Source organism: Sander vitreus, chromosome 8, assembly GCF_031162955.1.
Source record: "Sander vitreus isolate 19-12246 chromosome 8, sanVit1, whole genome shotgun sequence".
Taxonomy (NCBI): Eukaryota; Metazoa; Chordata; class Actinopteri; order Perciformes; family Percidae; genus Sander; species Sander vitreus.
This window is the reverse complement of record NC_135862.1, coordinates 14740681-14755678: the sequence shown is the minus strand read 5'-3', so window position 1 is coordinate 14755678 and position 14998 is coordinate 14740681. Positions and strand designations below refer to the sequence as shown.

General features: G+C 39.5%; 1 protein-coding gene across 13 annotated transcripts; it reads left to right on the top strand.

Annotated features, from left to right (window-relative positions):
- Nucleotides 1-2306: 2306 nt before the first annotated feature.
- On the top strand, nucleotides 2307-14329 carry tpm1 (tropomyosin 1 (alpha)). Of its 13 annotated transcripts, XM_078256986.1 has the most exons (10): nucleotides 2312-2571; nucleotides 2985-3110; nucleotides 3296-3421; nucleotides 6614-6747; nucleotides 7130-7247; nucleotides 8305-8375; nucleotides 9224-9299; nucleotides 9528-9590; nucleotides 9714-9783; nucleotides 13463-14329. In XM_078256986.1, the coding sequence occupies exons 1-10, from the start codon at nucleotides 2458-2460 to the stop codon at nucleotides 13543-13545; spliced, it is 981 nt and encodes a 326-aa protein (XP_078113112.1). In that variant the 5' UTR covers nucleotides 2312-2457; the 3' UTR covers nucleotides 13546-14329. The 13 variants fall into 13 exon arrangements, with proteins under 13 accessions (XP_078113102.1, XP_078113100.1, XP_078113101.1 ...); XM_078256976.1 differs by lacking the exons at nucleotides 2985-3110; nucleotides 9224-9299; nucleotides 13463-14329 and adding exons at nucleotides 8589-8664; nucleotides 11413-11715 and having other exon boundaries at nucleotides 2307-2571; XM_078256974.1 differs by lacking the exons at nucleotides 2985-3110; nucleotides 13463-14329 and adding an exon at nucleotides 11413-11715 and having other exon boundaries at nucleotides 2309-2571.
- The last annotated feature ends 669 nt before the right edge of the window (nucleotides 14330-14998 follow it).

Genomic DNA, 14998 nt, shown 5'->3' with positions numbered 1-14998 from the left:
TAAAAACTGTCTTAAATATTAAAAGACTTTGTTATTGCTGTTCTAATATTCAAAAAGGAAAACTATGCTTTATGCCCTTATTAATGTGTAAGTGCCTATAAATTTCCAATGTAAAGAGCAGTAGCTTTTCAATAACGTCTGGACAGGAGAAAAGATTTGTAACTACTTTAATCAAAGCAAGCATATTGGGCTCTAGGCTATTTTTACTGTTCCAGTAAGTTAAAGGAAACATCATAATGGAGCTTATTTTCATTCCCAGAATGCCACAGCAAATCCAGTGTGCCATCACAACCCTCCACTGAAGCTATTAAGTGAGAAGGCTGTTTCAAATAATTAAGATCAAATTGCAAATCAAGATAAAAACCAGTGCTTTACTGTCAACAGTAAGAACATAATGAAGACAAGTCATTCTAAAGATTTTAAGTATGACAATAGCATAAAATAGCCTACTGTATTCACACAGTATTAAAAAAGCATTTAGCCTACAACTAAATGTTTAATACAGCATATTTGATATGTAAAATGTACATGTTTGAACCACATGATGAACAATAATGCACACTTTAAACATTACTTAAAGCACATTACTTAATTCAGTAAAGCAATGCAATATCTCAGAATATTCAGAGCCATTTCTGTGTAGCAGCAACCTCCAAGCTTTGTAGAGTTATTGGTGTTATATTATTTTTATTCATATGCATATTAAGAAATTGAAAAATACTTTTTCCAGACATTCTGAAACCATACGTATTACCTCAGACTAATCTAGAGCAAGAGAAAAGCAGGCAGAAATAAGGCCTGTGACCAGCATTGTTCAATGCCAATCACAATTATACAAAATGCCAGTCTATTAGAACATGGGCCAGCCCCGAGATTATCAAAATATTTTTCTATTACTGAGCCTGTCAATCAAAGTCTAAGACACGGCTGATGCCTAAATTACCAGGACAATATCTTAAAGTATAGCAAAGCGATAAGATGAGAAACTTGATCCTGATATTGGTCATATTTTACTACTGAAAGTCTGCCAGGCGTATAGCAACAATAATCTGTAAAATGGACCAAAGCCTGAGCAAGACATGGATTATTTTAGGGGACATATCTAATAGCGTTGGACCTTGGACTCTTGGCACAGAGTCATAGATCCATATTACAGACGAAGGCAGGTGCAAGGAAAAAAAGGCGAGCCTAAAAATATCCTTGAGGATCCTTTTGAAGACTAGAAGACACTTGGTATGTCTCAGTCACCACATGTGTGTTTTAGCATTTCATTAGCTTAGTACATTAATGTTTTTTAAAAATCTTGAAAAGGGGATTATTGGATCAAATAATTGATTTATAATTCAAGCATTGTAATAACAGAATGTAATAGAATTGTGTAGAATATAATGTTACACATGTATACCCTTCCAGATTTTATGCTACTAATGTATTGCATATAAACTAAAATATTGTTTATTGTATTATAAAGCAGTTAACATGTCTCAAATGCCAAGTCAATCAGTGGATCAGTTGCTGTAATTGAGGTATAAAACCCATGCTGCCTGGCTGGTGCTGGATGCTGTGCTGCCACAGTCAAATAACACATCAACAGTTTACATGGAGGCTATCGGATACATTATCAGGTAAACACTTTCCTGTCTTGAGCCCCCCAGACTGTGAACAATGCATCAAGGGCTTGCTGGGCTTATCGAAGGCATCTCCTCTCAAACAGCACACTTGCCTTGAGCTACTATAATTTATCCCAGAGGAACTTACTCTCACCTACCAACACAAACACACACTCACACAGACACCAGTGGCTGCAAGTTGACAAAATCCTGGTCAAACTGTTATTGCAGCTGCCTGTGGTCCCACTCCCAGCCTGTTACAGGACAAAATGAGACACAGATTAACAGGAGTATACTGTCACTCTGAAGATCATTTATATGAAAAGCAAATATGTCCCAGATTTCAGTCATACTACTGGATTTTGAACAAACTCAAAATAAATGTAATAAAGAGACAAGTATCACATGCTGCTTTTAAATGTGTTACCACAGTGGTAAAACAAAGTGTTGTGCAGAGATTTAATGATGTGCTTATCCAGTAAGCTTCTTCTGCATCTTCTCCATGCATTAAATGGCTTCTGTAACATTACCATTAGGAAGCCTTTCTGTGGGAGCTGCCTGGTTGTCTATCACACCCCATATAAAGGCGTATCAAAAGTCAAATGTTTGGGAGCAACGAATCGCAGAGCAGAGCCTTAAAAAACGCCTGGGACCAACATACGCCCCCTCCAAAAAAGTATTGGATGTCCAAAGGAATCCAGTCGCCCCCCTTGAAAGTAAAGGCACATTCAGGCAGAGCCTGCACTCCAGCTTAGTGTTCAGTTAGGCACAGACGCTCTAGTCGCTCTCCCACTCTTCTTGGTTTTCATTCGGACGTTTTGTTGGTGTCTAACAGAAATAAGCAGCCATGGATGCCATCAAGAAGAAGATGCAGATGCTCAAGCTCGACAAGGAGAATGCCTTGGACAGAGCTGAGCAGGCTGAGGGAGACAAGAAGGCAGCAGAGGACAGAAGCAAACAGGTCGGCTGATTTTTTTTAGTTTTTTTTTTTTCTTTTGTGGAAAATCCCAAAGATCCATAGAAAAAGCAGGAATACCAGTAGCAGTGTAAAAATGCTGCTCTTTAAATGGATCGCCTCCTAAATACGGATTATTTACATTCATGGATAATCCCAAATAAGGATTAAATTAAGAATAACCCATCCTTGATTTTTTGGATGTTATAAATCATCCTCTCAAATATTGTGGTGATGTTAATGTAGCCTTGACAATTATGTTGATAATTTAGAAAGTATGAATTAGAGAGAAATAATGTTTGACAATGTATAATAATAATAATACAAATGTAATTTATATTACGTAATTTCTACATTTAATAATTGCATGTTTATTTCTTCTATTTAACTGTATGATGTTTTTTTATATGCATGCATAGTTAGAGGACGATATAAGAGAGTTGGAAAAGAAATTACGTGTTACTGAAGACGAAAGAGATAAAGTGGTTGAGGAGTTCCAAACTGCTGAGGAAAAGCTGCTGACCGCTGAGGAGGTCGCCACCAAGGTATCTGATTCGGACGTGCATGAGCTTCCCTAACTTCTCTTCTCTCTTTCCCCTGTCCTGTCCTGTCCTCTCCTGTCCTGTCCTGTCATTTGTGTCTCTCTGTACACGCTATTGCGCCTGTGCGCGTTCACGCAACTCCTCGCTGATCACCTCTGAAACTGTCTGGGCACTGAAACTCAACTCAGCTTGAGGACGATTTGGTAGCTCTGCAGAAGAAGCTGAAGGGAACTGAGGATGAGTTGGACAAGTACTCCGAGGCTCTTAAAGACGCCCAGGAGAAACTTGAGCTGGCTGAGAAGAAAGCCACCGATGTAAGTAGGGAAGGGGTTCACAATGGCACCATTCCTGCACCACGCTTCTTCACACCTTCATTCTCTCATCACTGTGTGGCAAGCGACAGTTCAACACCACAGAGAAACACAGTTCCCCCTCTGTGGTCATTCAAAGACCAAATTGACTTTTTGATCAAATGTCCAATTATTGTTGAACTGTCGCTTTATGTTCAATGATCACTTACAAGTCTGCCCAAAGAAAGTCAGATTGGCTGTTTAACTAAAACACTCATTATTTATTTTAAATCAAATGAATCCATAGACTAACTCATCACATTGATATCCCATACTGTATGATCACATGGTGGTTTTAGGTCTAGGTGTGTCCAGTCTCATAGGTCTTAGGCTGAGGAAGTAGTCAGAGTGAACAGTAATGTGCGGTCTTCCTTAAAGCGCAGAGAGCAAGCGCCTGGATAAATATAGCCCACTGCTTTATATGGTCAAGATGGAGCTCACATCTGCGGGCTGCGCTCTTTGCTTACCACAGGAGAAAAATAGTGTTTCCCATCAAAAAGACCCAGGAAGCTAATTTAACAACAAAAAAAACCCACAATAGCTCATGATCTACGCACAAATTAAATAAAAGACCATTTTACAATATGTCCCCTTTTGGATAAATAGCTAGACCTACATGGCAGGAAAACTATGAAGCTAAAGAAGTAGTAGAAGTAGGCATTTTAAAGGTCGCGACCTGCTGGGTAGAAAATAGCCTACACTTTACGTCCTCATAAAAAATAATCCACGACAAACAAGCCCGTAAATGATCGAGTTAGTGTGAGTCGAGTTCAAGTGCAAAGAGTCAATCAGGGGAATCAATTTGTAGTGTGGCCTCCAGGATAACCCGTTGTAATAATCCTTTAATTGGATTCCTCCGGTGAGTAAGGGCCTAGTGTTCTACTTCTTAGTCTAGTGAGTTTAGCCTGTCACACTTGATGCTGTATTTTATTACCTATAGGCCTATGTACTACTGTAGTTTTTTATTTATTAATATTCCTACAGGGAGGTTTAAGTATAGTTTTCAAATGAGTTTAACTACTAGGCTACTTAATGATTTATATCGTATTGTTGGAGGATTTTTCTGTGATATTTGCAAAGTCTAAAACGTAGTCTGTAATTGCTGTATTCAGTGAAGACTTATTGAATGTGCTGTAGTCTGGAGTATTTTATTGCCATGTGTACTGCTCACAGTTGACCCGCAGAGGGCGCGACCTCCATGGTATTGACTAGGTGTGTTCTTGTCATTAAAGAGGCATTGTTACTTGCAACAATTACATTTCACATTTTATTATTATATGGGGCAATGCAGCAGATATCACAGTGTAAGGCTTTGTACATTCATCCCAAATACTTGAGAAAAAAAGGTCTATTTTGAAATCAGCAGTAGTAGCCTACCTACTTCCTGGACAAATGACAGGCATAGCAGAGTGCGTCTCCAGAAAGCTTGCGCACTCTGCAATGCCTGTCTTCACGCAGCTTTTAGCACAATCAAGGACGTCATCTCGCTCCTTGACAATTTCTCGGAATTTTTGCTGCAGCTCATAGTGTAGTCTTTTAGTAAACAATGGCCGGAGCTACATCGCTTGATGCAGTCAAACGAAAGATCAAATCTTTGCAAGATCAGGCAGACGGTGCTGAAGAGAGAGCCGAGAGATTACAGAAGGAGTTGCTTGCGGAGAGGAAAACCAGGGAACAAGTAAGCATGTTTTATCGCGCGTGCAGCCAGAAAGGAGCTGCTTATCAAACGCGAAATTACACATCTTCCTTTTGTAGCCTTTCCTTTGTATGTGTGTTCCTATGAATTGATGCACAGTGAGATGGCGGGATTTCTCTTGATACACCGCAGTGCTGCAAGCTGAGCTTTACACTTTACATAGCTCCATGCAGTGCCACCACAAAGTAGCTACTCTACTGAGGGTTTGATAGCCGCCTGCTCCCGGCTAAGCGCTTCTAATTGGTAGCGTTAGGCCGCCGACGCGTCAAAGCAGTTAAATAACCGTGGCACACTGGATAACTGTTGCCTCATATCCCTACTGTGTTTCACTTGCTACTCCTTTGATGCACTTTGCTATTAACGGTCCCATTCAAACTGCTTTTCAGTAACTTCCGTTTAGATTGTGCAGGCACAGCAACAGCCGCAAATTAAACGTTTGAATAAATGATCTTCAGCAATCAGGAAGGAAGTTACAACTAAACTGTGGCAACATTTAAGGTGCCAGTCTGCACTGTGAGCTTATGCTCTTTGACTTGCCCTTATAAGGACTATAGGTTTTCACAGCTACGAAAGAGTGATTTCCCCTCCGTGTGAACATAGCGGCAATTATCTTGACGGGAAATAAATCTTTCTGGAGGGGATTATAACAGTCTGAGCCTATCTCAAGCTGGTGGTTTCTATTTGATGTTAATCAAGCCTGCTGTAATTTAAATGAAGTTGAAAGCATCGCTTAAGTTTATAGGTTATTATTAACTTCCTTGTTGTTTTACAACCTCACTTTGATTCGCACTTTGGTCCACCACTGCACATTTAAGTGCAGGGGAAACAGTCAAACTTGTGGTAGTAGTAGCCTGTTTTCACTGTGCATTTTCAGGACAGTGCAAGTTTCATACCTGCTGAACACATAAAGCAGAAGTAGCAACAGGTTTGAATAATCATAGAGAGGTCTGCTCTTTTTCCAATCCCTGTTAATGCATAGTACATGTTCTCCAACTATAACAGGTCATTTAACCAATTGCAAATGTGAGAAGTTAAATTACACTTAAATGTCTCCTACATTTGTGAACTATCCAGGGAGTTTCCTCTGTGGTTGTGTACCATGTGAGCAGTCATTCACAGTTTAATTGTATCCCTTTGGCTTGAGCCTTGTTAATGTTCTCTCAGGGGCCTAGTAATGAGGCAGGGGTATTCAACCTTCTGTCAGCTTGGGACATTGTAATCATTATACATAGACAAGGAGGAGCACAGGCAAGACTTCTGGGAGGGTTTTTCCCCAACAGGTGGCATAAACACTTTTGAACCCTAAACCCCTTCCTCCAAAAAAAAAAAAAATCAAATTTACCATCCTCTGTCAATTCTTTGGGCTGACGTGTACGTGTGCACTTGTGTGATTTCCAGGTTGCTTGTTTAAGACGTCGACCTCCACATTTTCTTCTGACATGCTCCTCTTCTCTCCCTAGGCTGAGGGAGATGTCGCTTCCCTTAACAGACGTATCCAGCTGGTTGAGGAGGAGTTGGATCGTGCTCAGGAGCGTCTGGCTACTGCCCTGACCAAGCTGGAGGAGGCTGAGAAGGCTGCTGATGAGAGCGAGAGGTGGGTTCTTATCAGCAGCGTAGACTCAGTTCCCTAATCTTTGCCATTTAGCTCGCGCTGCCGAGACCACGTGGCAGGGCTATGTTTCCATCCCTTTGTATGGGGGGTACAAGCAGAGCCTCTGTGCTGCAGAGTTGGATGTCAGACAGTATACTGACACACTAGCTGTGTCAGATAGTGCAGTCATTTCCTAAGATCCCCAAATTCTGTATTTTCTTTCATGTCAGAAAACAATTAGCCATTCACCATAGAAGTACAATAAAGATGTTTTAACAGCTACTACTACTGTGCACTAGACATGTGTGCCTTCAGTAAGACTGAAGGCTATCAGGTCTCAGCTCCTGAGTTCTAACACCCCTTGACTGTTTGTTCCCTCACACAGAGGCATGAAGGTCATTGAGAACAGGGCCATGAAGGACGAGGAGAAGATGGAGCTGCAGGAGATCCAGCTCAAAGAGGCCAAGCACATCGCTGAGGAGGCTGACCGCAAATATGAGGAGGCGAGTTTTTCAGCCACTGGCAGCTACCCCAAAATACTTCAGCAACATCAACACCAAGTTGCTCAATTACTGCAATCAGCATTGCTGTGACATACTTGTTACAGTTCAGATAATAGCTTGATTTCCAAGATATATCCAATCATGACAGTTTCAATTCAAAATCACCATTCACATGGTTCTTACTTCTTTTTAGTATATGAAGAAGAAAAAATGTATTACTTTAGCATAGTATATAAACATTTTATAAATTGTTTATAACATACTATAATATAGTTTTAAGCACATAAATAAATATATAATGTATTTGTCAACAGCTTTAACTCCTGAGTGGATATAAGTGGAGGCTGGTGTATAAACATATAATGAATGACAACATAGTAAAACACAATAATAATCAGTGGTGGAATGTAACTAGGTACATTTACTCAAGTGCTGTACCTACGTTCACATTTTAGTCACTTGTACTTTACTTTAGTATACCCATTTTATGTTACTTTATACTTTACTACATACAATGTATACAATTAGAGCTGAAACAAGTAGTTGATTAATCAAGTAGTTTTTCAGAAAATCAATTGACATACTATTAACTACTTTTACTTTTGATACTTATATAAGTACATGTTTCTGATTGTACTATATTATGCACTTCTACTTAAGTAACATTTTCAATGCAGGACGTTTACGTGTAATGTAGTATTTTCTTTACGGAATGACATTTTTACTTAAAGGGTCCTCCATCACAAGTAGTTGTAATAGTATAAAATGTGTTTTCATAGAAGAAGTTATAACTGTTGACAAATGTACAATAATAAACACTTAAAATGTTCTTATATGTGGTTACAACTACATTATAGTGTGTTGTAAACCATTCGTTACATGCTTATGAATGCTAAATAAGGGGGGGGTTAAAGTAAAGTGTTACCAAGTGTAGTTTATTAATATTAGAGTGGGACACTTTCACTTTGAGGAAAAGAAACCCTAAACTACGTCCTAGTTGTGTCACAGTCATCAAGCATTTGTTGTGTTGTAACACTTTGTTGTGCTGCACCTAAAGGTGGCCCGTAAGCTGGTCATCATTGAGGGTGACCTGGAGCGTACAGAGGAGCGCGCTGAGCTGTCAGAAGGGTAAGATGTTTCACCTTTACATTCACTTAATCTGCACTTACACTTGCATGTGCGCTGACATTTCAACAGTTGAAGCACTAATACACAAAGTATCAGACTTGTATTCATTTTAACAGTGTAACACTGTATTCTTATTGTATGTGCTGATTATTTGCATGCTCTTCGTGGTTTGAATTGTTTTGGCTTGCACACGTACGCCATACCCACTAACAGACGGGCTCGGAGAGCAGAGGAGGAACTAAGGGTTTTGGAGCAAAGCATGAAATCACTAAACTCCTCAGTCACACAGGTACTACAAACAAAAACTAACACTTATATCTTTAATGAGTGGCTTTTCTTCCTTGCTCTTCTTCCTGCTGCTGAGTGAACCCTCTGCTGTGCTTGCTGTGCTTGTTCTTTTCCTCTTTTATGCTCTTGTATTCTGTGCATGTTAGACTCTTTCACACCTCTAACATGGCAGAGACTGTGCAAGAATAACACCTCACATTTAAGTGAAGCATGATATTTAAATATACCATTTACCAACTTAATGATTCCATTGCAACTCACTACTATTTGTGTGATCACACGATTCCCATTGCTATTCTCACAATCCTGCTCTGTTAAGGCACTTTTAAGGTACTTGGGGTTACCTCCTCGTTTAATCCCTGTAGTTCTTATTTATCTTGTTTCCTCTCCCCCTCTTTCTTACTTTCCTTCTACCTGTTTTGTGTCCACCTCTGGTTCTGTCTATCCTCGCTTCCCTCCTTTTTCTCCACCCCTTCTTCTTCTTCTTCTTCTTCTTCTTCTTCTTCTTCTTCTTCTTCTTCTTCTTCTTCGCAACTTTATCCCCTCATCTAAAACACCAGCAAATGCTCTGAGCTTGAGGAAGAGCTGAAAACTGTGACCAACAACCTGAAGTCACTGGAGGCCCAGGCTGAGAAGGTAAGTGCGACCTTCTGGCCTACTGCATGCTGTCAAACTCCTCAGCTCCCTGTTAGACTGGGTGGCTGGGGAGCAGAAGAGCCTGGGGAGCCGAATGTTTTCACTTAAGTTTTATTTCATAATCCACATCTGTAAAAACGTATTAAAATGTGTTTGAATGCACTAGGGCATTCCGATTTTGACTCCATGCCTATATGTTTGACACCTATCATTGTTTTTGTCCCACAGTACTCACAGAAGGAGGACAAATACGAGGAGGAGATCAAGGTCCTCACCGACAAGCTGAAGGAGGTAAAGTTTCACAAGGCCTTATCTGGAGTTGCTGGCTGAGTCCAGGATAATTTAATCAAGTCACAGGTGCTGTATCATACTTTGAATGTTGGAGTAACTCATAAATCTGTCTCTGTAACACAGGCTGAGACTCGTGCTGAGTTCGCTGAGAGATCAGTAGCCAAGCTTGAGAAGACCATTGATGACTTGGAAGGTATGATTTTTTTTTTGCACCTCACCCCAGAATGCTACTCTGGTTATTTTGAAATAGTTATTAAGTCAGCGATAGTATCTCTTCAGTCCATTTTTTGCTTTTCTCTTGAGCTCTATTTGTGCTTCCCTCTTAATGCCACCCGGGCTCTTTTTCTTGTACTTTCTCTATTAAGAGTAGTTGATTTGTTTTTAGCCTTCAAGGTAGGAAAGAAGGGCTTTGATGTTTACCAGAGATATCAGTTCTCAATGTTGACTTAGTGTTCAAGGAGTCATAGTGAGAGCTAAGGGCTGAGAGTGAAATATATGGTCCATTTCTTCATGGCGCTGAGGGATTTTCCCTGACTTTTGCTGCACTTCCATTCTATCATTTTCTGGTGTAACTTTGTTTTCCTCTTTTTTTCCCTGTTTTCAATATTTTTCTGTCACCTTTTCCTGTGTGTCTCTCTCTCTCTCTCTCTCTCTCTCTCTCTCTCTCTCTCTTCACCCTTCACCTCCTTGCCATGTGCTCCTTCACTTTTGCCCCCTCCCTCCCCTGCACCCCTGGCCCACCAATAGATGAGTTGTATGCCCAGAAACTGAAGTACAAGGCCATCAGCGAGGAGCTGGACCACGCCCTCAACGACATGACTTCCATGTAATTTTCAACTTGCTTCACCTGCTTGTTCCGCCGTCACCCTCTCTCCCCTGTACACCAGCTACCTCGCCTTCATCTTCTCCCTTATTTTTCCTTATAGCCATCATAACTAGATCCAACCCTTGTATCGGTTCCTAAACTTAACATGGTTATGCGGTTATGTTTTTTTTTATAGAACTTTAATGTCTTAAAACAGACATTGTGCAATTGTGTAATTGAAGTCCACTTGCAATAATTACAACTCACTCTAAGTGGTTTCCCCCTTCACACTTCTTCATTAGTGTGGTTATGATCATACTGAATGCCCTTTGTATCAGTATCATTGATATTTGAGAATATTGTAAATTGGACTGAAGTAATGTTATGCATTGTTGAGTTTGTCAGTCTATGCATTTTTATAGTTTTATATGAATTTCACATACAGTAGATATTTCCACATCATATTTTGACATCCTAAGCAATGCATGCAAGTTGTCTCTTGAAATGCTAACTGCATTACGAAAGCATTTCAGTGAATCTGATTCTAACTCAAGGTTATGAGTATTTTCCTCTTCTACTAACATGGTCTACTTCTGTCCAGAAGAAACGCCCTCTGTGTGTTTGTGAAATCCCTCCATTTGTTCTGTTCTTGTACCAGTTGAAGGTTAACTGTCACAATTTAGCATCACTGTGGTTGAGTCCCCGTTTTGCTAAATTAGTGTTGTCACTTTAACATTTGGCCATTCTGTGGGAGATTGACAAAGCGCACTGCATCGGTCTGGTCCAGTGGCGCTCCTCCTGTTTTAGCAGAAAGGTCTCCATGTAGTCGAGGGAGGAGTTGGTCCAATCTCTAGTTTGTGTTTGTAATCGTGTGCTACCTCACAATGCATTGCCATTGTGGTTTTGTAGTGCTGTGCCCTGACTCCTGTGGTGCTGGTGCATTGTGGTGCATGTCTCAAATTCCCGTAGGTCCCACAACAACCCCCTGGTTCACTGTACTTCTTCTCTCCCACACAGATAAATATTTTACACCTCATCAAAGACGCCTCCTGCCGGCTGAGCAGCATCTGTCGGCTCTCTCCAGCCCTCTCTTTCAATTTCCCCACCCCTTTTTGTCTTTGCTTTCCTTTCCTCCTCATGTGTTCATCCTCATGTCAAAGTTAATTGCATCCCATCACTTGTACAGAATCCTAGAATCTTTCTGCATTGTGTAAAAAATAAACGTCCTTCCTTCTATGTAAGCTGTATCTCTTTACTCTGTCCATTTTTCTTTTTAATTAATTTTATTTTCAAGTGGCTCTAATAAAACCAGGAAGCCTTGATTTTAAGTTCTGTTTTTTTTCATTTTGTTTCTACATCTCAACAAACCATTAGTTGAGCTTTACCCTGCTTTCCTTGGTTCTTGTTTGTATATTTTCTTCAAATATTGTTCTGTGTAGCTGAGATATAAGGATTATCCCAGTCGTGCCATGAGTACAGAAACCTAGAACAACTACAGGTACTTGAGCGAAAGCTGAGCCAAGTTGTCTTCTCTCTTCAGATTTGAACCTGATGCATGCAAGCACTTTTCAACATTTAGTACTGTGACAGGAGAAGCTGACTGGAAAGATTTGAGAATTGTAGAGAATTAGTGTTGGATTGTTAGCGGGAAGATTGTGAAGTAGAGTAAAGGGTGTAACATGGAATACAGAATAGTATGTCAGATTTGTTGAGGCTCATCTGGTTGCTGGAAGAATTGGATGGATCCGTAATTATGAGACATGGGCTTTGTATGAGACACAGTATCCTGTCATATATTTGAATAAATACAACACAATCACACATTCTGAGTCTTTTTATTAAAGTCCTTCCCATAAATTCAGACACAGAAAGATAAGCAGAAGTGAGCAATTTTCTGGTGTTGTGTGTTTTGAGACATGATTCGAAAGGGACTGCAGAGCATTAGTTGAGCCACATCCTTAAAACTCTTAAAAATGTTAGACCAACTTGAGGCCACAAACTGGTTGATTTTCAGGAGCAGTTTATCCAGTTCTGATGTTGGTCAGCTGGATTAAACATTTGATAAGATGCACTCGATAGAGAATGTTATGACCACAATGTCAAATAAAGTTTAGTATTCATTATTTTTCTATTCCATTTTTCCCACACTATCCAGTTTTAAATATTTTATTTTAAGCTGCCATTTAAGCCTTTGACCTTTTATGGGTTGAATCTGCTCATCCTCTGTTTTCACTCTATACACTGCCCTGCCTTGCCTTGCTTTACCTGCTGCAGAAATAAATCTAGAGTGGATTTCTGAAACCCCCTCTCAAAAACATCCAAACACGGTTTGATCGTGTTATTTAAAGGCTACTCAGATACTGTCAGTGTGTTTCATAAAGATAAAATAAGTCACTGGTGATCTGTTCTAGAGAAGGTAGGTGTCAACAGGCATTTTCTCTTTCCCTATTTCCCTCTGATTCCCTGTCCTCTCTCTGTTTTTAACTTGCTTTCTGACTGCAAAGATCGCCTCCACCAGCAAGTTCAGAAAAACCGTCTTCTCACTAATGAACTACGCGTGGCCTTGAATGAGGACTAAATTGTGTTAACGTTTGTTTTTGTTAAATGTGTGTACGACAATCTGATCCAGAGCAAGATCCAAAGCTATTCTGTTTGCATTGTCCACGTACAGTACGATGCCTGCACTGCTTGAAATCTGTGTTGCTGTTTGTTGAAATGTAATTAAAATAGTGAAAATCAGGGATTAACTCAAATATATCATTTTATAGTCTTATAACCTAGTATTATATTATACAATAATTTTTTTATGGATTGTTGTGTTCATGTATATTTTTAGGAACGTCATTGTAAACTGTAACCTGTTTGCATGATGGCTTGCACATCATAACATGAGCTTGTTTACTCAATGTGTTTTTTCTTGTTTTTTTGTCTGTGAAGTGTAGGTTTAAATTATTTTAATGACTGACCTGAGTGATGTAGCCAGCTTGATTATTAACGCAAGCTAACCAACTGACTCCCTTTTCTTGCATGTGTGAGATTAAAACTTCTCCATTTGATGTTCTAACAGAGAAACTGTCACAAGCCAAAGAAGAGAACCTCGATATGCACCAGATGCTGGACCAGACTCTAATGGAATTGAATAATTTGTGAAAGCACGGTCTGACCCCACACGCACTGTGGTTTTGGCTTTTTGTACTTGCACCTTGCTTACCATAAACCCCTCTTCTCGTACCTTGCCCATGGTGGAGATGAAACAGCCAGATTCTATACCTTTTGCACCGTCCTGTCTTCAGCGGAACTCGACCAAGGAGCAAAGCTAAGAGGAAGTAAAGCTTAACCATTCCCTTTGATGAAGCCTAAACTGAGAAACAATATTGTTTCCGCAAGCCAGTTTTTAATCTTCTAATGGTGTCTGCCTTTTGCAATCCTTGCAATAGTTTTTGTTTTCTTCTTTTTTTGACAAGTCATCTGGTGAAATGACATGTGCAAGATTGTTTTCTACATCCGCATCGAAGCTGATCTGGTACATTCCATTCCACCTTGACTATGCACATACCAAAGGACAAAGTGGAGAAATTTTGCACTTAGTTAAACCTCAACATTATGCACATTTTAAATTCTGTGAGACAAACTATTTTAATAAAAGATACATGCCCTACTCCCAGATACATTCCTCACAAGTGTAAGTATACATTGGCTTTTGTCAGCATGTATACTGGTGCTACTGTGTTGTATGACTGAAATGCTACTGCATTACAGTATATTCTTATCTTTAAAACCATGGTTCAAAATTTTTTCATCTTGTCTATAAAGGATGATTTTAGTCATCTGGTTGTGCATTGTTTTAGCATTGTATTAATATAGATGTCTCAAGTGTTTATCATATCTGAAATGTACAAATTATGAAAATAAATAAAAGCATGTTTCGAAAGTTTTCTAACTTTGTTTGTGATGCATACATAGCCTTTTTGTCCATCATGGAGATGACCTAAATTAAAGGCCTTAATAGATTTTTGGGTGATTGAATACAACCTGATGCAATGCAAAGGGAAAGAAAACTTATATAATAGACTTAATCTTCCCCACAGAGGTGTAGAATGTGTTTCTGAACAAATGGAGATCTGTTCATTCTGCATTACACCTGGCTCATTTGTTTTAGCTTGACCCTCAATTTGACTTTCAGCTGGGGCAAAAACATTGTCATGTGTTTCTTTGGTTCACTGGAGTACCACTGAACCATATCAGTTTAGTTTGAGAATAATCAAACCACGGTGGAGAACTTTATGAATGTCTTTAGTTGAGTTAAAGTAGCAGCACAATAGTTGAGAAAAATAAAAGATAGAGGTTTTGTATTATTCAGTTTAAATGTTTATGTATCAAGGTAAAAGCCTACTCCTCAAAATGCTTTTCATTTGTGTGGAATTATTGTTGCATGTGATGGTGTAATTTATCAGTTGCCTATATTGTTAAGTTGGTTATTTAACTCCAATAATAATAATAATAACTTTTATTTATATAGCGCCTTTCACGAAACCCAAGGACACTACACAGAATTACTGGGGAAACAGCGCTAAGGGAGGTTGTAAACTGTGGTGAACAGGTG

Coding starts and splice junctions, on each gene's coding strand:
- tpm1 (XM_078256986.1), top strand. CDS start 2,458: ATGGATGCCATCAAGAAGAAGATGCAGATGCTCAAGCTCGACAAGGAG. Junction 3,111..3,295: donor CTGAGGAGGTCGCCACCAAG/GTATCTGATTCG, acceptor AACTCAACTCAG/CTTGAGGACGATTTGGTAGC. Junction 7,248..8,304: donor CTGACCGCAAATATGAGGAG/GCGAGTTTTTCA, acceptor CTGCACCTAAAG/GTGGCCCGTAAGCTGGTCAT.